General features: G+C 52.7%; 1 protein-coding gene across 26 annotated transcripts in view; it reads left to right on the top strand.

Annotated features, from left to right (window-relative positions):
* The window catches only part of CTIF (cap binding complex dependent translation initiation factor), a 328,445-nt gene that overhangs the window by 300,022 nt on the left and 4,012 nt on the right, over positions 1-24,411 (top strand). For all 26 annotated transcript variants that reach the window (XR_010151927.1, XR_010151928.1, XR_010151929.1 and 23 more), the window contains one exon: positions 22,798-22,851. Coding sequence is in view for 12 of the 26 variants with exons in the window: in XM_063795662.1 (XP_063651732.1) it covers positions 22,798-22,851 (54 nt within the window). In the remaining 14 variants the exon portion in view is untranslated. The remainder of the gene's footprint in view (positions 1-22,797; positions 22,852-24,411) is intronic.

Below are 24,411 nucleotides of genomic sequence, written 5' to 3' on the forward strand. Positions count from 1 at the left end.
CCTATTTTACAGATGGCAAAACTGAGGCCCAGAGGCAACGTACCTCTATCATATGAGCCCAGGGAAAGGCTTCTTTGTCTCAGGATGCAGAGCTGGGTGGTTTTCTATCTCTAGCCGCCTTCAGCGATCTGCCCTGCCAGCTCACACTGCCCAAGGCTCTAGCCGAGACACAGGAAATGTGGATGTGTCCCCCGGAGCCCGAGAGCAGCAGGGCTGCAGTGAGTCATTTCCCGTGAGTGGAGCTGGCATGCGCTGAGCCTTCCTCGTGCTGTCAGTTCGCTCCCTTCTGACCACTCCAATCTGCGCTTTAGAGGAACTCCCTGCCAGCTTCCGGGAAGCGAAAAGCCCCCTCTGTGAGAAGGGAAAAATGGAAAGAACCAAGGTTTGCATGTCAGACTTGCATGATTTCAAATCCCATGTTCATGGTACTGTCTGGAACTTGAAACAAATTCCTTCACTTCCTTGAGCCTCAGTTTCCATCAGTAAAATGAGAAAACAGCCCCTGCCTCTGCGGGGTTCCCAGAAGACCTGGAGATTAAATCTGTCCAGTGTCAGGCACACGGTAGGGAATTTTTATGGTGTCTTTATTGGCCATCCTGGCATTATGCATTAGCCACAAGGGTACCCAGCCTCAACCTCAAAAGCCACAGAAAAAGGCCACCTGATCCTCCAGACAACATGTGTGGCCATGGCTGTGCTGATGGTCTTACAGAGGCAGTCACTGTCCTACACTCCTGAGACATTGCCATTGACGATTTAGGTTGTGCTGTGTAAGGCTCATGTACTTGGGTCCCTTGGTGGCCTTCAGGGTTCGAGAACCCTGAAATTGTATGCAGACATCTGTGAACCTGTGTAGAGGTGCATTTTTCTGGGAGAGGTGCAGATTTTTCGTCGAGATCCTCAAAGGAATCCATGCTCCCAAGAAAGCTAAGGATCCCACATCTATAAGCACAGTGCAGAAGGGAGCCCCAGACTTTCAAGGCATATTCCTGGATTTGAGAATCAGCTCCCTGACCCCCATGAGTGGCCTTGGGCACACTGGAGATCATCTGATCTCCACCCTCCGGCGTGGTCCATAAAGCAGTGATGGGACTATGTGAGGATCAAGTAGGACATGTCAGGCCAGGTGTGGAGAGGGGACTGTGTGGGAGCTGTCGGTCATGGTCCCTTCCCACCAAGCCCCCCACCTGCCCTCACCCCTGACTTGGCTGCCCCCCACTCAACCTTTGGGTTTCCTCCGCAGAGAAGCCTGCCCTGATCACCTCATCCATCCAAAGGGGGCTCCCTCCCAGCTCCCTGTTTGCATTTGTCATTCTACCCCTCTGCCCCCCACTGTAGGTGGCCTGGGGACAGGCACCGGGCTGTTTGGTCCCCATGGCCCCAGGCCCTCTAGCCCATGAACATTTGCTGCAGGAAGGCACAAATGCATACCCCCGCCCTAGGAGCCACTGCCTTGGAGCCCACCCACCTCCAGGCCCCACCTCCCTCCTCCCCCAGCAGCCACTTCTCTAAAGAGGCAGCTCCCACTGTGCTCTGGAGCATTCAAGATCCCAGCAACAAAGTCAGAGTTAAAAAGTATATTCTGTGCTTCTCCTGGAGCTGACGTGGTCCCATCAGGTGCCCCCTCTTGAGCACAGCCAGCAGCCCCCAGAGAGGCCCTGGGCTGCCCTTCAGGGTCCCCATGCTCAGCCTGGTCTTTTTCAAGGCCTGATTCTAAGTGCTGTGTGGGCCCTGCTTGCTCTGCCTGGAGGACAGTGGGGTCACCACTGGCATCTAGGGGACCCCTCCACCACCCTGCTGCCCCCTAAGATGTGTATGGGGCAGGCCCTCCAGCTTCTCCCACCTCAACTCCAAAGGCCTGGGTGATTATGAGGCACCAGTGAGTGAGATCCCCAACCAACCCCATCACTTCAGCCCTCCAGGTCCCAACATCCCACCAGGTCCCCCTGGACTGCCAGCACCTGCCATTCCCCTAGAGGGGCAAGGAAGCAGGGTGGGAAGCCCCAGGAGACTGCCGTTAGTCATGCCCAGGTAAGGATTAGCCAGGCCTTCCTCCTCCACTCCTCTTCTCTTTGCCTGGTGCAGGAACAACCAGCTAGGAGTCAGGAAATCTGAGTTCTGGTGCTGGCTCTGCTGCCACCCAAGCTGTGCCTCTGGTTTCCTCCTGGGCACCGCACATAGATGCCATCTGTGAGTGTCTCCCCTGCTTAGTCCACATCACCTGCCATCAGCCTGCTGAGAGAGCGCCGGGGCCCAGTGGGACACCCTGGGAAGTTGTCAGCTACTAGTCCTGCATCCCTGCCCACATATGGGCTGTTTGTCCCTTCCCATCGCATAAGGAGAGGAGAAGGGCAGGAAACTGAGGCAGCCAGGGTTTGACAGTGAAGCCTGCACTGCCTGGCCTGGGGGCAAAGGAGTGAGGTCCAGAGGTTACGAGCTGCCAAGGACTGGGGACCTCATCTTTCTCCTCCTGGCTCCCATCCAATGCCCAGGGGCTGGGGGGTCTCCTTTCCCGGGGCCTCCCATACACACATTGGTAAAGGGAGGAAGAACAGCCTCATGGTCTCGGATCCAAATCCTCATCCCTGTGCTCACAAGAGCCCCTCCCTAGAGCAAGGGAGCACTGGTGCCTGCCTCACAGGGTGGGGGCGAGAAGGGGGCTGTCTAAGGCCCATCAAGCATTTAGCAGGGGCCTGGCACACATCCCCACTCAGAGGACACCGAGACCACTGTTCATGTCACATCCGGGGTTCAAATTCTCAGTGCTGCAGGAACTCAGAGGAGGAGGAGTGGCCTGGGAGCTGGGGAGGGCTGAGGTCTGGGCTGGGGGAAGCACCTGAAGGCAGGGGTGGAAGCTATGGGCCTAGGGGCACCTGAGCCTGGGTGAGCCCAGCCCAAACTGAACAAAGGCGATTAGAGCTAAGAAGAGGGTCTCAGTCATTTATGGAGCCTCTGCCACTCCCATCCACCTGAAGAGACATTTTTCTCAGTGGTGCCCACTCTGACTGCACCAGAAACACCCAGAGATCTTACTATACAGATTCCTAGGCCCCCACAGCCCTACATAGCCCTAAAATCAAAGAGTGAGGGCTGGATCTGTTTCTCTCCTAGGTGGATCCAGTACAAACACAGGGCTGGGAACTACCCACTGGATGCATCCCTCTCCCTGCTCCCAAATGCCCTGAGCCCCTGCCCCCCACCAACCTGTCCCAGCAGCCCTGGGCAACTGGGTGACTGCGAGGCTAAGAATCCCCCACACCCACACCCTCCCTGGTGGGAAGGGAGTGGGGCTGTCTCTGGAACTCTGATTTGGTTTTGCTGTCCAATGCCAGAAAGGGGGCACACTGAGGAAGAGAGACTTTTAAAAACAAAGTCCGTCTTCCCTGGGGTTTTATTTTACCTTGGAAAATAGAAGAACTGATTTTTTTTCTACTTTCCCCCAAACTTGCTCCCTATCAGTGTCCCTAAAGTAGGAAGAGTTCTCACTTCTCCAAGTATGTAGTCTTGGCATTACTTAAAATCCAGAAATGACAGCAACAAAGCACCTGCTTTTCTCCCAACACCCCGGCACATCAACAGCCCATTGGCTTGTGGGTAGACTCACATAGGAGCTGGAGCCTACACTGAACTTTCATCCCAGGCGAAATGCCTATCAGAAGGCAGGTGCGCTGCCTTCCCAAGCCAGTGCCCTCCTAGAGTTGAGCGTGCTGGGCTGCCCACGCCTCACGTGAGCCTCTCGCTGCAGTGGCCGCCTGGAAGATGTCTCACCTGGGTCCTTGCACAGGCAGATACTGGAGAAAATCTGAGGAAATATATAGATTGCTTTTTGTCTGCCCCCCCTGAAACAAGTCCTCTTTATAGTCACACTTCATAGAGAGCACAACACAGACAGCATGTCTGTGCTTGAGGCTGTGGCAATGCACACTTGGGTGGGCTCAAAGTATATGCATTACTGCACAACCTTTGTCTCCCTCGGGGCCAACACAGAGTTTAGTGTAGGAGCCTTCACTTAGGCACTGTGTTCACCTTTACAGCCTTCTCCAACACTTCATTTATTTGGTGGCCCCTTAACCAGAAGCATATGGAGAAGTTGAGGGATTTGCCAAGGGACAGGCAGCAATAGTGATTTGCCAGGGCAGGCCCTGAAGCCTGTGTTGGTCACAGGCAGATTCAAGGGCAGCAGCAGCCCCCAAACTCTAGATCTGCATCTCAGGCCCAGGCACATCTCCCTGACACCTCCCCGGGCCTGCCCACCGGCCCCTCAATCTCTAAGTGTCCTAGTGGGACCTGTCTTCTGCTCCCCAAGCCTGCACCTCCTCCCGGAGAAGGACCTCCAGGCTGTGCCGGCTACAGCCCCGAGGCCATCCCTGACTCACCACCAACCCCCACCCTGCTGCCAGTTCCCAGGGTCTGTGAGCAGCAGCTCTTGCAGATTTTCTTGAATCTGGCCACCACTTTTCTGCCTCTCCACGGCTCGGCTAGGCCACTGTTTCCTTTCCCCTGAATTACCCCACCAGCCCTCTCACTGGCTCACCCCTCCTGTTCTCAGTCTCACCCTGCCACCCTCTCTCTGAGCACTCCTGACTCACTTTTCTCCCTGCCTGTGGTGTCCTTCCCTCTCTTCCTCTCCTCATCCCACTCTCCTGGCTGTAGCTTCAAAGGTTTCTTCCCAGGAAGCTGTCCCTGAGCCTCCTCTCCTGACCCAGGTGAGAACAGTTCTTCCCGTCACTGACCCCACAGCACACTCTACACTGTGCCACTTGCAGCCCACTCAGTTCTAAGAGCCACCACTGACTGAGCTCACTGTGTGCCAGATACTATCCTAAACACCCCACATCCTCTTCTTTAATCCTTGCAACTACCCTTGGCGGGAGGTAATATTAGTATCACCACTTTACAGGTAAGGAAACTGAGACACAGAGGGGTTGCCTGTATTGCACAACATGACTAGTGGGGCGGCTGAATCAGGATTAGAATCCAGGCAGTCTCACTTTACAGCCTTAGTTCCAAATGCTGATCTGCTTATGCAACATCTGTCTTTCCCTCCTAGACTCATAAATCTATAAGGCCAGGATCTGTGCCTCCTTGTTGAATGAGTGAATGAATGAAAAGTTTTTACTACCCCCTTCAGACACCCTGGGGAAGTTGGACTTGCTGTGCTCCAAGGCTTTATGTCACTGGGGGGCTGCATCCCAGGGAACAGAGGCCCTTCCGAATGGCCTCACCCCAGCCAGCAGAAAGCCATGCTTTCTTTCAAATCCAATCTTCAGGTCTTCCGAGAGGCCCAGGTGGACTCAAGTGCCTGTGTGAGCAGTGTGAAGAAAAGCTAGTCTAGGTAGATGCTAGACTAGACCTAGAACTAGGTAGAAGCAACAGTTGCTCCCAGGCTGGGAGTGGTGAGTCTTCTGGCTACGGAGGTCAGAGAAGATCAGGGAAGGCTTCCTGGATGAGGCTGTTACCATTGTTCTTAAGGGATCTGGTCAATGGAGCCAAGATCAGAAAAGGCATGCTCAGCCAAGAGAATTGTCAGCAAAACCCAGAGGCAGATAAGGGCAGGATGCATCCTTAGACCTGTGAACAGACGAGTTTGGGTGGATTGGAGGTCTGTGAAGGGGGCAAGGTGGGAAGACTGTAGGGCCCAGAGCAGAAGTGGCCCAGCGAGCCGCCTGAATGCCAGGCTAAGCCCTCATCCCCATGCAGCCTGGTCAGTTGAACACAGTGAGAATGCACGGGTGATAACAAAATATTGACTCACATGCTCATTCATCCAAAAAGATCATCTCGACTTAGAAAAAGAGTTGCCCCATTATTAAAATTTATATTCTGCTAAGGGTAAGGCTCTAAAGCCAAACAAACTTCCAGGTGCCAATTAACTTCTCTTATCTCTGAGTCTCTTAGACTTGGCAAAGAGTACTTACCAAATGCCTACTGACACCCTGGGCAGCCCCAGACCCTTTTCTCAGCCCAGGCCTGTCTGCTCCTCCAATGGGTGGCTGCTCCTCTGAGCACAATGCTAATTATGCCCTTAGCACAGCCCGATTCTTCTCTGAACAGTAACAGAGCTTAATTGTCTCCGGCCCAGCTGTCCCTACCCAGTTGGTCCTTGGTTACTGCATTCTGCCCAAACCCACTGCAGAACCAGCTGCACTTCCTCACCCAAAGGATAGCCCTCCAACCCAGCTCCTGCCACACGGCTTCACTCCACCCCCACCCCCACCCCCACCCCAGAAGATGGGCACCTCTGTCTGGGAACCAGGCTACTACAAGTGTTGATCCTTCTTCAATACAGCATGCCAAGATTATCATGCAAAAAAGAACATGGTTTAAGCAAAGGTTTCTTCAAAATTCCGTGCTTGGTGGCAGAGGAGTGGGCCAGTGTGTCCCTTTTCTAAGTCCTCCAATGACCCTTGCTCGTTATTTATGCCCTCCCCGACTCATGCTCTGTAAAGTCTGAGGTTGGCAAAAGCCCCCTACATTTAAGAGGGCACCTGGTTAATGTAGGCATCCCATAAACAATCCTCTAAGAAGTTTCTTCCCAGTCTCAGGGAACTGTAGGTTGGCATAGCCTTGCAGATAATCTTGTGCCCAGTTGGTGAGCAAGCAGGGGCCCGTGGCTGGAGCGGCCCCTGGGCTCTGGGCATGGGGAGGCCCTCCTTCTGAGCTGATGGGTGGCCTCTGCAGCCGGGCCCTCCCTGAGCTTCCCTCTGGGACAGCAGAGAACTCAACCTCTCTGCCTAGGGCAGCGCCCTCGTGGCCCCGGCTCAGCCCAGCTCCTCTAGGGAATTGAGTGGCTGGACTGCGGTTTAGTCGCCCCCAGGGAAGCTTACCCAGAGGAGGAAAGGACTGTTTCGCAAGCCAGGCCAGGCGTTCTGAGCTGGCCTGTCCGCCCCTGGCATGTGGCTGGGCCTGTTAGGAAATCAAGGAGACGCTCTGTCTCTTTCCAGCAGGCGCCACTTCTGTCTTGCCACTGCTTTGCTCGATTCAAGACGCTGGCTCGGGGGCCAGGCTGGTGGGCAGGCAGGCGGGCAGGCCCCTCTCCCACCAGCCCGGTGCCTGGGAAGCACTCACTGTCTCCTCAGCCGGTGTTATCCCAGGGGTCCCGCACCTGGCTGATAAGGCCAGGCGGCTATCAGTGGCCATCTCGGGTGGGAGGGCAGGGTGGCTCTCAGGGAAGGATTCCAGACTGTTTCCTTCTGGGGCTGAGCTCCAACGCCCTTATCTCCTTTCCTGCCAGGCAGGGACTCCTCAGCGCTCACACACAAAAGAGAACTCCACCCAAGACGCACAGCCCCTACCTACTGGAAGGTGGAGGAGGCTTTGCCTCCGGTTTCATTAAATCTACCTGGTTCTCAGTCGGGGGCAGTTAAGTGTGCACTAAGCTAATATCAATGTATTTGGTCCTGCCAGGGGGTGGGAGGGTTGGAGAGACGAGGACGTTCAAGTAATGGAGCTGCCTTGGTGGCTGTTTTCGAAGCTCCTGGACTTGTCAGTCAACTGAAATGTCTCTTGGAAGAGAAACAACCAGGGGATGGGCCAATGCCAATTACAAGATTCAGGGGCTGCGGGGATGGGGAGGTCAGGCCTCATGGGACTGAGTAGAACGAGGGTGGTGGGGCCTGAGTGTGAAAAACCAGGCCTCGCTCAGCCCCGCTCTTGGCTGCCTTGAAGCCTGTGAGGCAGGAGGCCTGGTGAGTATTATTCCCATTTCATGGAATGCAGGCCTGTGGGTGGGAGTGCTAGAGGGAATACGGGAATATATTATAGAAGATGGGTCAACGGAATCCTTGAGAGGTCAGCCGAGCGCCCATTCCTGTTAGCGCGGAAGGGAGAGCCCTGGCCTCGCAGTGTTCCCAGGATTAATGTTCCGCCTCAGAAGAGCAGCCTACCCCAAGACTCTCAGACTTACTGCTGGGCAATGCTTTCCAGAGGCCAGGGCTGGCCTAGGTGACCCCACAGGGCCTTGTTCCAGCCCAGCAGTCGCTGATTCTACAGGCAAGTTACTATGGGAACTATAACTTTGAATTTCCTGGCTCTGGGGCTGTGAAAATCACAACCTGAACCTTCCGTTGATGTGGGTTTCTCGATTAATTTCCTGTTTGATTGTTTACTTTAGAGAGCGGAAAATGCCTTTGCAGGCAGCTAGCTCCCTCCACGGAGACACTTATCACACCCTGCCCCCACAGCCAGCAAGGTCAAGTCCAGGCCTCAGGTGGGTGGAGGTAGGGGCCAGAAGCAGGGGCAGGGACTGGGGGAAGGGGCTGGAGCTGGGGGCAGGGAGGAGGCTCAGCCAGAAGCAGATGGCAGCCTGAGCCCCCTGCCCTACCCTTCTGCTTGCCCAGGGTCCCAGCCTGGTGGATGTCGGGGCTGTGGAGGGACCTGTGATTTCAGAGACCTGTGAGCCTTTGAGGGGAGCCTCCCACCCACCCCAAGCCCCAGGACTGGCCCCTGGCTGCCCAAACTATCCCCTGTCTCAAGGAGCTCTGTTGTGCAGAGTCAGACATACAGTGCAGTCCTTCCTGGAGAGGGTGGCCTCAGTGGGGAGGGTCAGAGATTTCCCCCTAGGCCGGGCACTGCTGACTGGGCTGCCCAGTGCGGGGCTGGGCGTAACTGCTCTTCTACCCTTCTCTCCTCCATCTGCCCTCCCCAGGGCCCTGCGCTCCAGCAGGGAGCTGTGCCCAGTGTTCCCAGTGACCATAACTCCATCCTGTTCCCTGGGGAGTGGGGAGGGCTTGCAGGCTCAGGTGCTGCCTGCGAGCCAGGAGTTCTGATCTCCTGTGATGATAACCACCCATCTCTAGGCCATGGGACACTTGGTAGCCTCTCGAGCCCTCCTCCCCACCCCAGCTACCCAGCCCCTAGATGGCCCTGAGGCCCCATTTATAATGGGGGCCCTGAGGCACGGGGAAGGGAAATGGAATAGGCCAGAGGGCTATGGACTACCCAGGGGATCTGGGAGGCCTGGGAAAAACTCCCAACCTCCCAGCACCCCTCCCTTATCTAGGTGACTGTATATTATCCACATCAGGGCAGTTTGGAGAGTGGAAAGGATGCTTTTACTAATGACTTTGAGATGACAGGTGAAAACTGGAACTATTCCAGGCAAACGAGATGTGCCATCACCCCACCTTTGGCCGGCCTCTCCCCATCAGCCTATTTATGTGGGCACTCACTGGGGAGCAGGAGTGAAGCTATTTTTCTACCTACTTGTGTGCTCTTGGAGGAATCATTTCCTTCCCTGTGCCTCAGTTTCTGTAGCTGTGACATGAAGAGCGTTGCAGTGGTGCCTAACTCAGATCATCTGGTAGAAAGATCAAATGGATCTTTAAAAACACACAGAGCACATAGAACAACCACTCAAAATATGTAAGCCAGGTGAGCATGAGGATTCCGGAGGTGCTGTTCACCCTCAGAGGCCCCCTCTCAAAAGGGGAACCTCAGAGCTGCCTTAGGCATTTCCTGTTCACTCCTCAGGAGGGATCTTGGACTGGGGGCAGTGAGCACAGAAGAAGCTTCCAGAAGGGATGGGGAGGGCCTAAAGGGGAAGCTGGGAGGCACTGGCTGCAGGCACAGCTGCTTCCCTGGAGTCTCAAACCCACCCCAGGGTCCTGGGGATTCCTGGCTGCAGGGACTGTGAACAGAACTAGCCCCTGTCTAGGCCACTAGCTGGGGCTTGGTCCACAGGAGAAGCCGCTGGAGTTGTGGCCCTGCCTTCTGGATCCAATGTCTCCAGAAGAATTTGGTGTCTACCCTGAGCCCCAAATTATATTTCCAGCCCCCGGGCCAGCTGTGGGATGAAGCATCCCCCATGTGACATCCACTGTCGCTACTTTGTACGGGGTGGTTTGCAAGCCCGGCAGGAAGGAGGCTAATTATTCCCTCTGGGGCGCCTGGTCCGCGCTAGGGTGCCCGCCCGCCTTAGTTAGGAGGGCTGGCAGCCAGACCACAGGGCACAAGCTTGGACTGAAGGCCAGGTCAGAACCACACATTTCCTGACATCTGACCATAACCACCATACCAAGGCTCCATGTTAGACTGGTGGAAAAGTGGCATGGGGACCCATTCCCCTCTGCTGAAGGTGTCTGCACTGTGGGCAGGCAAGAGCGATTAACATAAAACAGCACTAATTTTGTACCTTTGGTGCCAGGCTAGGCAACATTAGCATCTACACAAGCACCTATATCCATGGCCACACCAGCCCTTCCTCCCACTTCAGAGGGCGACACTACTCTTCTTTAAGGCAGATCTATGTACTTGATCCTTTCCTCCTTTCTGATTATCCTCTTCTCCTGCACTCTGGCACCTCACCTCTACCTTTAAACTGGCTCAAGACTCTCCTACTTTAACCACACCAGATTCCCAGACCATTCTAGGTGACCCTGTGCCAGTGTCTTTCCCCTAGCATCCTCCCCTTTTCTTCTTCCATAGGCAAGTTCCAAAAACAAAGAAAAGAAGGAAAGGAAGGAAGAGAAGAAGGGGGTTGGGGTTGGGGGTGGGGGAGAGAGAGAGAGAAGAAAGTACAGAAATTCATTCCAAAGAAAAAGAAAGAAATGGTGTGCTCTTTCTGTCTGCACTTCTGGACCTCCTTCACACTCTCCAACCCTGCGGGGCCCAGCCCAGGCTTCCACTGCCCCAGTAGCAGCCCTGAAGTCATCATGGCAAAGGTCACCCATGCTCTTCTAATCACCAAATCCAGGGGACCTTGGTCATTGTTCGTTTTACTTGACCTCTCTGAGCTTTGACACTGGTGACCTTGTACTTCTTGGAACTCTTGGCCCTCATGACGCCATTTCCTCCTGTTCTGCTTAACTCTCTGACCACCCTTTTCTTCCTTCTTTGGGGATTCCTCTTCCTCTCTCACCCTTTAGGCATTGCTGTGTTCAGGTTGGGAGCCCCTGCTGTCTTCTCTTCTCATTCCATGTGTTCTCCAGGTCACCTCACTCACACCAATGGCTTGACTAATCCCTGGGTGCTGATGATCCCAGATTACCATTCTCCCATTAGTCATCTTCCCTGGTCATCCCCAAGGACCCTGGACTCAGTATTTCTAACATTGAACTCATTCACTTTCCCTAAAACCACCTCCACCTGCCTTCCCAATATTGTTGATGGCATCATCACTTATGCAGTTGACCAAACCCCAAACCTGGGGCTGGCCATCTTCTACCTCATCCTTTTCCTCACTCTCACTTCTGCCTCTTAACATATTCTGCCTCTTAAATATCCTCCTCCCTTCCTGCCAGCCTTAATTCAAGCCACCCCAATTTTGCACAGCAACCTTCTAACGGTCCCCCTGCCTCCAGTCCAAACACCACCCTACCTACATCTCCATGCTATGCAAGATAGGATCTTTCTAAACTACAGGTATTACTATGCTACCCTCCAGTTTAAAATCTTTCAGTGGCTCTCCAGTCCCTTGGGATAAAATCCAAACTCAGTACCATGGCATCTAGAGCCCTTTAATATGTGGCCTTTGCCTTCTTTATCAGCACATTCCACCCCCAGCACCATATATTTTAGGCATCTTGAAATACTTATTCATCATTGTACTCTGCTAGTGCACATTTTTTGCTTTTTTACATCTTTCTCATGCCATATGCCTGGAGTTCTCCACCACCGCTATTCCTTCTTATGCTGCAATGCCATATACCTAGCAAGTCTCTTGCTTTCCCCCTACTAGACTATAAATTATAAGTCTTATTGTTCCTCTTGTTATCCCTGTACTTACGTAGCATTTAACACACCATAGATATTTCATAAATGTTGCCGAGTGGATGGATGGATAGATGAGTAGATGGGTAGATAGATGGATGAAAGGATGGATGGGTGGATGGATGGATGGATGGATAGGTGAATAGACAGATGAATGAAAGGATGGATGGGTAGGTGGGTGGGTGGATGGATGGATGGATGGATGGATGGATGAGTAGGTGAGTAGATGGATGAAAGGATGAATGGATCGATGGATGGATAGATACATGGATGAAAGGATGGATGTATGGATAGATAGATGAATGAAAGAATGGATGGGTGGATGGATGGATAGATGGATGAGTAGGTGAGTAGGTAGATGGATGAAAGGATGGATGAGTGGATGGATGGATGGATGGATGAGTAGGCAAGTAGACAGATGGATAAAAGGGTGGATGAGTGGATGGAGGGATAGGTAGTGGCCAATACAAAGAATAGGTAAAATCAGTTCAATTTTGTGAAGGCTCAGGTTGACTTGTCACCAGTCAACACAATTAAAAATTACGAGCTCCAGCCAGACATGGTGGCTCACACCTGTAATACCAGCACTTTGGGAGGCTGAGGCAGGCAAATCACGAGGTCAAGAGATGGAGACCATCCCGGCCAACATGGTGAAACCCCATCTCTACTAAAAATACAAAAATTAGCTGGTCGTGGTGGTGCGCGCCTGTAGTCCCAGCTCCTCAGGAGGCTGAGGCAGGAGAATCGCTTGAACCCGGGAAGCAGAGGTTGCAGTGAGCCGAGATCACGCTACTGCATTCCAGCCTGGTGACAGAGCAAGACTCCGTCTCAAAAAAAAAAAAAAAAAAAAAAATTATGAGCTCCAACCAGCAAAATAAGAATTAGCTAATGTGGGAAATTAATATCATTCCGTAAAGGAGAGAGCACAGATCCAGGACTCTCCAGCACCTTCCATTTCCACTTAGACCTGCTGTCTGTCTGGGTTGTGCAAGCCACTTAACTACTGAGCCTCAGTTTCTCTACCAATTAAGCAGATATGATAATACCTGTGGCCTTTCCCTGTCTCCACAGGAGTGTCATGAGGGTAAAAGGAATGGTGCATACAAAGCATGTTGAGATCTTCAGGGAAGATATATGTTTATAAAGATATAAACATAATAATAATAATAACACCTTACATTTGAATCAAGCTTTGCACTTATCAAAGCTCTTTCACATACATTATTTCAATTGACTCTCCAAACAATCCTAGGCAGATACTATCCTTGTTCTCAGGTGAGGAAGCTGAGATGCAGAGTGATTAAGTGGCATGCCAGGGGGCTAGTCTTAGTGTGTAGCAGGTCTTCTGACTCCAAGCCTGATGCACATTTTTGATGATAGCCTTTCTTGGATAGATTATCTACTTCCCTGCCTCCCTGAACAGAGACCTAGACATAATTGGCCCTTTTCTTGATGACTCGTCATTACCATAGGCACAGTCCCTGGGCTGTCCTCCAGGTTTGGCTGTAGGTACAGGTCCAGGTCCCGCAGAGGCACAGGGTGGATGGGCCAGCTGTCCCGGAGGGTACTCCTGACATGTAGGTGGCAACCATCCTAGACCCCTGCAGGTGTGGTTCTTCTGACTCTGCCTCATTCTTCCCCCTGTCCCCTTTCTCTCCACTGTCAGCATGTGTGCCCATTTCTGTGGCTTCCTCCGCCACCACGGCCTTTACCTGTCACTATCTTTTCTGCTTTGTTTCCCTCTCTCCTGCCCTACAATTCTTTCCACACCTTCACCTTGTCCTCCCACAGCCCTGGCTCATCCACTGGCCCAGCCAGCCAACCTCAGCTCCCAGGCTGGCTTTGTTCTCCAGCCAATCACAGCCCTCTGCAAACCTCCCACTTTGGCTCCCTCATGGCTGCCCCTGTGGCCACCTCCAGTCGCTACCAAAGGAAGGAGGCTCCTCCAGGCAGGGGCTGGGCTGAGCTTTTTCTGCAGCTGCCTTAGGTGGCTTGGGTTTGCTCTCCCACAGTAGAAGGCTGTGCTGTGGGTGAGCTGAGGTGGTCAAGGTGGGCTGGCCAGCCCGCCTCGGATGGACACTGCACCCCTCACTAGCAAGGCAAGACGTTGGGATTGCCAGTGCTCATCCCTCCCTGCACAGCGAGGCTGCCCCATGAGTTCTCAGCACCCCCTTTCCCTCCCTGCAGGGTGGCATCCCAAGCTACCAGCCTGGTTACATCCTGGGCATGCCTTGGGCAGCCTGCCTGTGCCCATGGCCCTTCCCCCAGGGACTCCAGGAGACTCCCACCAGGCTGCCTTTCTCCCTGGCTGCTGTGGGGCCTCCCACAGCCACAGCCTGACTGGAGCACCTTGGTTTCTCCCTGAGGGAGGATATGATGGGTGTGCCCACAACAAGTCTCCGGCAGAGACAATAGGACAGGAATGCATTCGCTTCCGAACAAACACTGTGTGGGCTCGCACAATTGCCTTGGATTCTTGTCCAAGAAACACATTTCGCCGTTCGAGGGCACAGGAGGCTTGCCTGCCCCAGCCCGCCCACATCCCCGTCAGTGCCAGAGACTCTGATGAGTGGGCTGCTCCTCCCCCCACCCCAGGGCCTCTGATCCCCAGGTAGAGCAGGCTGGTCTCCTTCATGGATGCAGCTCGTCTTCCAGAGGTGACAGCAGAGGAGAGGGACAGTCCTGCCCACACAGAGGATGCCTGCTCCTACCAATGCCTTTTTTTTTTTTTTTTTGAGACAGAGTCTTACTCTGTCGGTCAGGCAGGAGTGCAGTAGTGAGATCTCGGCTCACTGCAACCTCTGTGTCCTGGGTTCAAGCGATTCTCCTGCCTCAGCATCCCAAGTAGCTAGAATTACAGGCGTCTGCCACCATGCCTGGCAAATTTTTGTATTTTTAGTAGAGATGGGGTTTTGCCATGTTGTCCAGGCTGGTCTTAAACTCCTGGCCTCAAGTGATCCACCCACCTTGGCCTCCCAAAGTGCTAGGATTATAGGCATGAGCCACCCCGCTCAGCCTGCCATTTTTTAAAAAACCATTTTTTATTGGTTAATAAATACATACATATATATATAACATTATGTAAAGCTTACCATTTTAAACTTTTTTTTTTTTTTTGAGACAGAGTTTCACTCTGTCGCCAGGCTGGAGTGCAGTGGCACGATCTCAGCTCACTGCAACCTCTGCCTCCTGGGTTCAAGCAATTCTCCTGCCTCAGCCTCCCGAGTAGCTGGGACTACAGGCCCGCACCACCACACCCAGCTAATTTTTGTATTTTTAATAGAGATGGGGTTTCACCATGTTGGCCAGGTTGATCTTGATCTCTTGACATCGTGATCCACCTGTCTCGACCTCCCAAAGTGCTGGGATTACAGGCGTGAGCCACCATGCCCGGCCCATTTTAACCATTTTTAAGTGTGCACTTCTTTGGCATTAAGCATATTCACACTGTTGGGCAACCATCCCCACCGTCCATCTCCAGAACTGTTTCACCTTCCCCAGCTGAAACTCTGTCCCCGTGAAACACTCCCCATCCTCCCTCTTCCCAGTTCCTGGCACCCACCATTCTGCTCCCTGTCTGTATGAATTTGACTACTCTAGGGACCTCATAGAAGTGGAATCATACAGTGTTTGTTCTTCTGTGCCTGACTTATTTCACTTAGCATAATGTCTTCGGGGCTCGTCCGTGTTGTGGCATGTGTCTCAATGGCCTTCCTTTTTAAGGCTGGGTAATATTCCCCTTGTATGGATTTAGCACTTGTTTATTTATTCATCTTTCAGTGAACACTTGGGTTGTTCCGCCTCTTGCTATTGTCAATAATGTTGCTGGGAACATGAGTGTACAAGTCACTGTTCAAGATGCCACTAATTTTTGAGATCTGTGTTTGAGCTAAGTGAAGCTGTTGTCTCCTGGCGATCCCAAATAGAACATACATAAATGAGAGAGCTAGTCAGCCCTCTCCATACTGGCAGGGATTCGTTTATCCCCAAAATGAGCTGTCTGTTAGGAAATCAGAGCCCTGAAGAAATGGGACATAGGACAGGTCATTTAGGCCAAGATAGAAAAGACTGGAAAGGTTCTTCCCTTGGGATGATACCCACTAAAGGCAAGTTCAGTAGGGATTTCTGGGCAGCCATTGGTCACCCTGAAGCATGGAGAGCCCGGGAGGGCAATGGCACTGACGGGGCCCCAGGGAGGAAGCCTGTGGAGTTGTGCCAAGGGCCCCCTGGAAGAGGCAGGCCAGACCCTTGTTCTGACACAGAGCAGCAGGTGGGGCCTTCAGCTGTGTGCCCCATCCAAGGGAGGCTGAGGGAGCATCCTCCACCATCCTTTCACCCCGAAGGGTCTGAGAATCCACTCTCAAAAGCCAGCAACCAAGCAGGTGTGTGGGGGGAGGACAGGACATGGTCTGCAGCCACCAAGGCCCTTCCTGTGCTCTCTGCGTTCCAGCAACTGGGAGGGACAAGTAAGATGAGAAACTCCTTCCCTGACTTCCTTGAGAAAACCCAGCAGGCCGTTTGCAAGAGGGCCTCTCGCACAATGTGGTTTTTGGCTTCATGCAGACTTTCCCAAACAACCCAGAGAAAGATAAGGTTGGAAGGGGGGGCTCTAGGGTTGAGAACCCGCCCCCAGCTCTGCCTTAGGGCCCTGGGCAGTCTGTCCTCTGCCCTGACAGGAGTTGGGGGAGTAGGGGGAGCAGGGGCAGCGGCCCCAGGAGCCTGCCTGCGGGGAGTTTAGGCGTGCCCAGGGAAGAAGGCATGGGAAGGGGAAGTCACAAAGATACGAGAAGGGAAGAAAAAGAGCAGGGAGACTGTGGAACCGCTCTGCAGGCCCAAGCAGCCCCATCACAGAAAGTGGAAGGCACGCAGGCTGTGGGCTGCAGAAGAGATGAGGAGGAGACCCTTGATTGTCAGGGCAAAGCGCTCACTGTCAACACCCCTGGGACTCCGGGAGGCTTCCACGCAGCCCTGTCAGCGTCTCCCTCTCTCCTCGGAGGGAGATGCAGCCACATTGAGAGCCTCTAGTGCCTGGCAGGCCCTGGCTCTTCTCGAAATTTCTCATATTATTACTTCACTTGTCCCTAAACCTCAGAACCTGGCAGGCACAGGCAAGGGACCAGAGCCCCCTGAGAAGCTAGTCTCAGGACACACCAGGGCCCCAGGCGCACTTCCCTCCCCGGGAGAAGCATTGACTGAGCAGCCCCACTGTGTCAGCCAGCGACATCCGCCTGCGGCTGCGTCCCCAGCTGCCCTCCCTTCCTTCGCATCAGCTCCCGGGTTCTGCCTCTTCCCCACCCAGGGCCACCACCCACTCTGTCTGGAGTTTCATTCCCACCAGATACTTACCTTCCCCCTTTCCTGTGATTTCTACCAGCAATTTTTATTTTAAGGATTTTTTTTTCCTGCTAAGCACCCTAGGGAAGCATATGAGGGAAATTTACTATAAGAAAGAAGTTCCAGACTAGGTGGGGTGGTTCATGCCTATAATTTATCTAGCACTTTGGAAGGCCAAGGTGGGAGGATCACTTGAGCTCAGGAGTTCAAAACCAGCCTGGGCAACATAGTGAGATCTCGTCTCTAGTAAAAAAATTTTTTAAAATTAGCCAGACATGGTGGTGCACCCCTGCTCCCAGTTACTTGGGAGGCTGAGGCTGGAAGATTGCTTAAGCCCAGCAGGTTGAGGCTATAGTGAGCTATGATTGTATCATTGCACTCTGCCCTGGGGGACAGAGTGAGACCGTGTCTTAAAAAAAAAAAAAAAAAAAAAAAAGAGTTCCAGCAAGACCACACAGAATTCTCCTGATGTTAATCCCCATTTTCCCTGCTGAGTAAGTGTGGCTAGGCCCACCTTTCCCTCCGATCCCGGTCCCAGACAGTCACAGGACCCTCCCAGGCCCTGAACCAGCCCCTCGCAGTTGGATGTTGGACCCCATGACTCAGGTAGGCTTGCTGCAGGATAAGTCACACCCCCCACCTCCAACTTTTTCTAGAACCTGCTTACTAATCTTTATCCCAGCCTCTTGGGTCCTCTAGATGAGGGAGACCGTTGCCTGTGGCCCAAGAAAGTCCCCCAGGCACTGACTGGTGGAAGCCTCCCTTGGCTCTCCTTGGGCATCCGCAGACCCCAGTGCGGGAGAGGGGTCACTGCCCCAGAGTAGCCCACATGGGCATACTGTAACTACTTCACCAGTCCCCTTGTTGGGAGAGGTCCAGGTTACTTTCAATCTTTTGCTCTAAAAATAGTATAGCAACTAGTGTACACGTGTTGTATGGCATGTGTGTGGTTATATGGGTGGGATAAATTCCTAGAAGTAATATTGCTGGGTCAGAGGGTGTGGACACTTCTATTGTTGATGATTATCACCAAATTGCCATCTATAGAGTGATACCAGCTTGTATTTCTACAAGCACTCTATGTTTGCAGACACATCGATAATAATTCTGTGCCATGTCCCTTCTGGTGACAGGGGTATGGGGAGGGGTAGGTAACCACATCCCCCTCACTCTCATCTTTTCAAAGGTACGTGCATCAGAGGGCCTTGCAAGCAGTCTCTCTGGGTGAGCATTTTCCTTTCCTGTCACAGACTCTCAGCTGGGCGAGTTTTCTCCCTGCCTCCCAAAGCATGTTTCTGAGCAAATATTTTCCAATGTGTGCCAGATGTTGGGGAGAGCAGTGGACCGACATCGCCCTACCCTCATGGAGCTTGCCTTCTAGAGCGGGGAGACGGGCAATAGGCAAACAAGTATATGTCAGGGGCCGCAGAAAGGGGTGAGCTGGGAGGTAGGTGGGGGATGGTGGCTGCTCAGGGAAGGCCTGTCTGCCCTGGGGATGTTTGGGCAGAGCCCTGCATAGGATGAGGGAGTGAGGTCTGTGGATCTGCGGTGGCCAAGAATTTCCAGCGACAAGTATGCAGAGGCCCAGAGTTGGAAATATGTGGGTGGGATGCGAGACCCCGAGGGTCCTCAGTGCCTGTCACGTGTGCAGCCCATACTGTTCCCTCCCCTGGTTGACCGTTGCTCTCCACCTGCTCATCATTTGAGCAGTTTAAGGCCCACCTCTGCTCACTCATCCCAAAATGATTTCTTTTCTATGTATCTGCTGCAAACCCAGTTCTCAGGCCAGTTCTGACCAAGTTACCAAGGAGAATGAGGTCTGGTCCCTGAAAGTGGCTCTGGCCAGTCAAGCACTCCTGCGGCCCTGGAGCCTGCACCCTAGTTTGGCCTGCAGCCAAGCCTGCCGTGGGTCCTCAGCTCCTGTGGTGAATGCTGTAGCTCCTGCTGCGGGGCCCCTAGGCTGGGTGGATGGATGCAACATGACAGGAGACAGGAAGAATTAAGGATGTGCAGAATGCAGATTTTGAGCCAGCAACATGACCAGTCCCCAGGGTTGGCTGGGCATGATTTTGCCTCTCCTTCTTGACTATATCATGCCCAGATGAAAACTTTGGCTCCAGCTCTCAGTGAGTAAATGAGGATGTGCCCTCAGAATGCCATCTTTTACCCTCTTCTCACCTTCTACCCTTCCTTTTAAAAATGCAAAAAAGAAATGCATAAATCATGTTGACCAACAGTTCATGAATCCCCACTGTTGCCAGGGGCTTTGCTTGGGGTTAAAGGGCAGCAGAGATGAATTTGGCACTGTCCCTGACTTCAAGAAGCCGACAGTTCACCCTGGAAAATGTCTTAACTTGTGTGGAATGTGCATGGAGGGGAAAGCAGGAGTGCCTGGGAGTGAGAAGCAGAGAGGGCAGGGACTGGGGTGGTCAGGAAGGGTCCGAGGAACAGCTGGGAAGTGACCCAGCCTTAAAGGATGGAGAGAGGATGGAGAGCCCCAAAGATACAAAGTCATTTGGAGTCTAAACACCACCTATGGAGTGCAGCCCTTTAACCTGCATGGGAAGAAGTCATGGAAACCCATGGCTTTAACCAAAGAGGGGCCTGAAGTAGAAATGATTTCTCCCTGGCCCCAAGCTCTCACCTTCCCCATCCACTCTAGAGGCAAATGTGTGCAGGCCTGACCCGTCTTGCTCTCTGCCCCTGCTGCTGCCCTAGGCCACACTGCCACCATGCCTGGCCAGGTCCCTCAATGTCCACCCTTCCCTCCTACAGCAGGCAGAATGGTCCCCTTGAGACATAAACCAGGCCAAGCATGGTGGCTCACACCTATAATCTCAGTGCTTTGGGAGGCCAAGGCAGGAGGATCACTTGAGGCCAGGAGTTCAAGATCAGCCTGGGTCTCAAGAGAGACCCTGTCTCTACAAAAAATAAAAAAAATTAGCAGGGCATGATGGCCTGCACCTGTGGTCCCATCTACACAGGAGGCTGAGGACAGAGGATTGCTTGAGCCTAAGAGTTTGAGGTTACAGTCAGCGGTGATCAAGATGAATACAATGTGGAGTGATTCAACCACACTCATTGACATATTCATCACCTCACAAGTGCTGCTTTGCATCACAGTGCTTACCGCCATCTGATAGAGATGTTTATTGGTTTGTTTTCTGCATTTCCACCGCCCCGGAGCTGCATTTCCACCGCCCTGGAGCAGGGCCTGGTCTGTCTTGTTCTCTGCAGTGAACTGTGCTGGCCTGGCGCAGGCGCTCGGCAGATACTTGTGACTTTGTCTCTTTTGTTTTGGTAGATCTGTGCTGCTTTCAAAGTGCCACCTCGGCATCTCTCTACAGTGTGATCAAGGAGACCTGGCATCTGGAACAGGACTGTGTTGAGATCAGAGAGACCCAGTCTGTAGTCTGATTGATCTCTACTGACTTTGAGGTTATGGAAGTTGTAGGAAGGTTGTTGTTATGGTTTATACAGCATGTAGTATATTTTCATTCATTCCACATTCCACTCAATATTTGAGTACCTACTAGACATAGTTCAAGGATTTCTGTACATGAAATGTGCCAAAATGCTTCTCCATAAAAGCAGTGAATCACCTTTGCATGAATTGAGTTAGATGTTGGTTACTGGGCTCCCTTGAGTTGTGGGTTAGGAGTTAACTGTGGCCTGACCTGGATCCCTGTGACTAGGTGATGCTCTCAAGTTTGCCAGCAACAGAACCGTCTCTGCGTCCAACATTTCCTAAGCGGGACAGTAGCGTGGGCTGTGGCATGCTAGGAAGATCACTCTGGCCAGTTGTGTACAAGATAAATTGCAGGGGAAGGAAGTGGGGACCAGGATGACGCATCAGAAAGCGGGACAGTCCTCCATGAGGGAAGCAACAAAACCTCACCTTTGAGTAAGGCCAGGGACCTGGAAAAGTGGGACTAAAATGTCTCCAGGATGTTTTACCAGGAAAACTACCAGAACCTGGTACCTTCTTGGTTATGGATGGTAAGGGGAGAGCAAAATGACTGAGGTTTTGAGCTGGAGGTAACATGGAGCTGCTTTGAGGCAAAGATGATAAAGCCATAGTGTCATCCAGAAAGTGAAGCCCAATGAGTGTGGGAAGGTTCGTGCAGATGAGCTAGATGTGGGGTCCCTGAGAGTCATGGTGATCAACATGGCAGGAGGGGACGGCATTGAGAAGAGCAGAAGCTTGACAATAACTATTTGGGGAGGAAAATATTGGAGGAATGCCTGTTTTAGGAACTGAGAGAAAAAGCATTAGCCAGCAAAGAGGGCTGTGGTAGGAGTGGTCCGTGGGGCTTGGTGAGCTTCTCGGAAGCCATGCCCAGAGAGGGTTTCAAGCACTCGGTGTCAGCACACCAGTGCTGCTGGGGGTTCAAGAGAGAGTGAATCAGAAAACTGGGACATAGCAAGCATTGGTGAGGCTGTAGAGAAACCAGAACCCTCATGCATTGCTGGTGAGAGTGTACAATGATGGAGCCATTGTGGGAAAACAGTCTTGCAGCTACTCAAAAAGCTGAACATAGAGTTACCACATGACCCAGAAATTCTATTCCTATGTAATATCCAGGAGAATTGAAAACATGCATCCAGGAAAAGCCTGGTACACGAAGGTTCATAGCAGCACTATTCCTAATAGCTAAAAGGTGGAAACAACGCAAAAGTCCATTAACAGATGAATGGATAAACAAAATGTGACATATCCTTACAATGGAATATTAGTCAGCCACAAAAAGGAATGAGATTCTGGTATATGCTACAACATGAATGAACCCTGAAAACATTAAGTGAAAGAAGTCAATCACAAAAGGCCACATATTGTGTGATTCCATTTCTATAAAATGTCCAGCACGGGCAACTCCATAGAGACATAGAGTCGGGGGGAGTTGCCAGAGGCTGGAGTGAGGAGGAACAGGGAATGGCTGCTAATGGGTATGGGTTTGTATGGGGAGTGATGAAAATGTTCAGAACTTAAATAGTGGTGATGGTTGCACAATTCTGGGGATATCCTAAAAAGCACTGCATTATATACTTTAAAATGGTGGATTTTGTGTTATGTGAATGATATCTCAATTTAAAAGAGACAGAGAGATTGAGAGAATGAGCCAGGCAAGTCGGGGGAAGCATGGACTGTAGCACGGCAGGACTGAGCGCTGAGCAGCCCAGCCATGGCCCTAGTTAGGAAACAGTTCCAGCCCCTGAGTAAGTCCACAGGTTTGTGGGTTTGAAAGTCTACAGCACTGGGCCAGTGGAGAAGAGGGCTTTGACTCCTGGACTTCCTCCTGTGGCCAGGGCCCAGGGGTGCCTGAGTCAATGGCTGAACCTCCTCACCCACAGAGGAGTTACCAATTATACGTCTCTAAGCTAATTTCATTTCCCTGAGGACTTCTGCTGACCAGTTGTTAACACTGGATGATCCCAGCGCACTCACTGCTGCAGGCTTTCTCTTCAGTGGCCTCTTGAATCACGGTGTTCAGACCTGGCCCAGGGGCTCCACATCGCACCATCACACTGACCTCCAGCTGCTCAAACCCTGTCGGAGAAATCACGGCCACCCGGCGCAACTGACTTTCTGCTCTCTGACTTTTGTGGGCTCTCACTCTAGCCTGAACCTTGGAGATGTTTGTTACAGGCCGCATCAGGGCTGGGGCTGCAGGTCGGCAGGGGCTGCAGGGAGCTACAGGGACCAGTAGCCGGCATGTCTCCTTCAGTGGTGCTCTCTGCCCCTCTCTTCCACAGCTCTTGCAATCTCAGGATGTGAAGGAAGATGCTGTCCTTTGCTGCTCTATGGAGGTAAGCTTTGGGGCTTCGACATCCCCAACCTCAAAGCCGGTGCATCTCTCATGCCTTAACAGTTCTAGGGGCACAAGTGTTGTTGGAGGCATTTACAAGTCCAGGGGAAGGTAGGCGGATGGCTTCAGGAGTGGGCATGGACTTCTGCATCCAGAATTATCCACCCCAAGCCAGAGTGAACACTGATGGTGAGAGCAGCTCACCCCTGACTGAAGGGAGAGAGAAGTGATTCCCTAGACAGAGCAGTGGCATTGCCTACTTCCCTGTCCCCCCAAGGCCCCCTGCGCCCCAGCTCAGGCATGCCACACAAATGACTTAAGAAGCTCCTGATTACCTCTGCCCTCAAATATTTCCCTTTGCTTTGCTAATGCTTGGCAATCCAGTGCTGGCACAGCCCACCCGAAAGCACCCCTCTTGGGAGGTGCCACTCCTGTCCCTAAGCTGTGGCCCCTGCTAATGGAGACTCTTCCTCTGGGCTCTCCCTTTAGTGCCTAGCTTTGGCCCAGTCCCTGGGCAGATCTTTGCCCTCTGCAGATGGTCCAGAGTCACTCAGAGTGGGACGCAGGCAGGAGAGGGGCTTCCAGATGAGGACCTGGACCTGGCAGCTGTCATAAGCATACTCAGGTGGCTTCCACCTGGCTGCAAAGGCCTCACTGAGGAGCTCAGAGGCCAGAAGCACTGGGAACCAGATGGCAGTCTTGGGTCTGTGGGACTCAGTTTGTTTGTTGGCCTCCAGCTGGGCACCCTACAGGGGGCTTGGGATTAGGGGGGAATTAGGGAGGAGGAGAAAGCTTGGTCCTTGCCCTCAGGCAGCTTCCAGTCTGGTTAGGAATAGCTCTCACACAGAGAGTAGATAGAATAAGTGTAAGTACAGAGACATCCCTGAAGAGTCAGGGGAGAGAGGTCAGGAAGGGCTCAGGGGGTCAAGGGAGGCTTTGTGAAGAAGGCAGAGACTAGAAAAATGGATGGGACAAGGCTGGGGACAGAGACGGGGACTGAGATTCTATAGAGAGGGCCTGGGGGGCACTGGCCAGGGGTGTGCTGGTCCAGGAATAGGGGCTCCTTCCCAGTGGGCTTTTCAAGATTATCTAGGGCTCTCCTGACGGCCTCTGGCTGGCCTTCTTCCCCAGTTTGTATTTCTCTCCCCCACTTCCTGTCACAAGCGTGAGCAGAGGTCACTTCTGGGGGCTGGGAGATGGGATCAGGATCAGGAGAAAAGGAGAGCGAGAGAAACAGGAGGCATCACCCCTGCTCTCAAGTTCCAATGGACACATGTAATAATGACTAAGCTCATTGCCAGAGAGACGCCCCAGCAAGTGAAAATGACCACAGGGCCCCCTGATCACCAAGGGGCACAGATCATGGAGCCATTTGAGGGTGCGGATGTAGTCAGGGAAGGCTTCCTGGAAGAGGGAGGCTCTTGGGTAAAAGGGACAAGAGGCATGTTCCTGGTGACAGCTCTTTCAGCCCTGGGCAGTAGGCAATATTCGGATCCCTCTGGATCCTGCTGGCAGATTGGTTGGTAAATGTGAGCTCTCACTCTTGGCTACTCCACCTTCC

Source organism: Pan troglodytes, chromosome 17 (assembly GCF_028858775.2).
Source record: "Pan troglodytes isolate AG18354 chromosome 17, NHGRI_mPanTro3-v2.0_pri, whole genome shotgun sequence".
NCBI lineage: Eukaryota > Metazoa > Chordata > Mammalia > Primates > Hominidae > Pan > Pan troglodytes.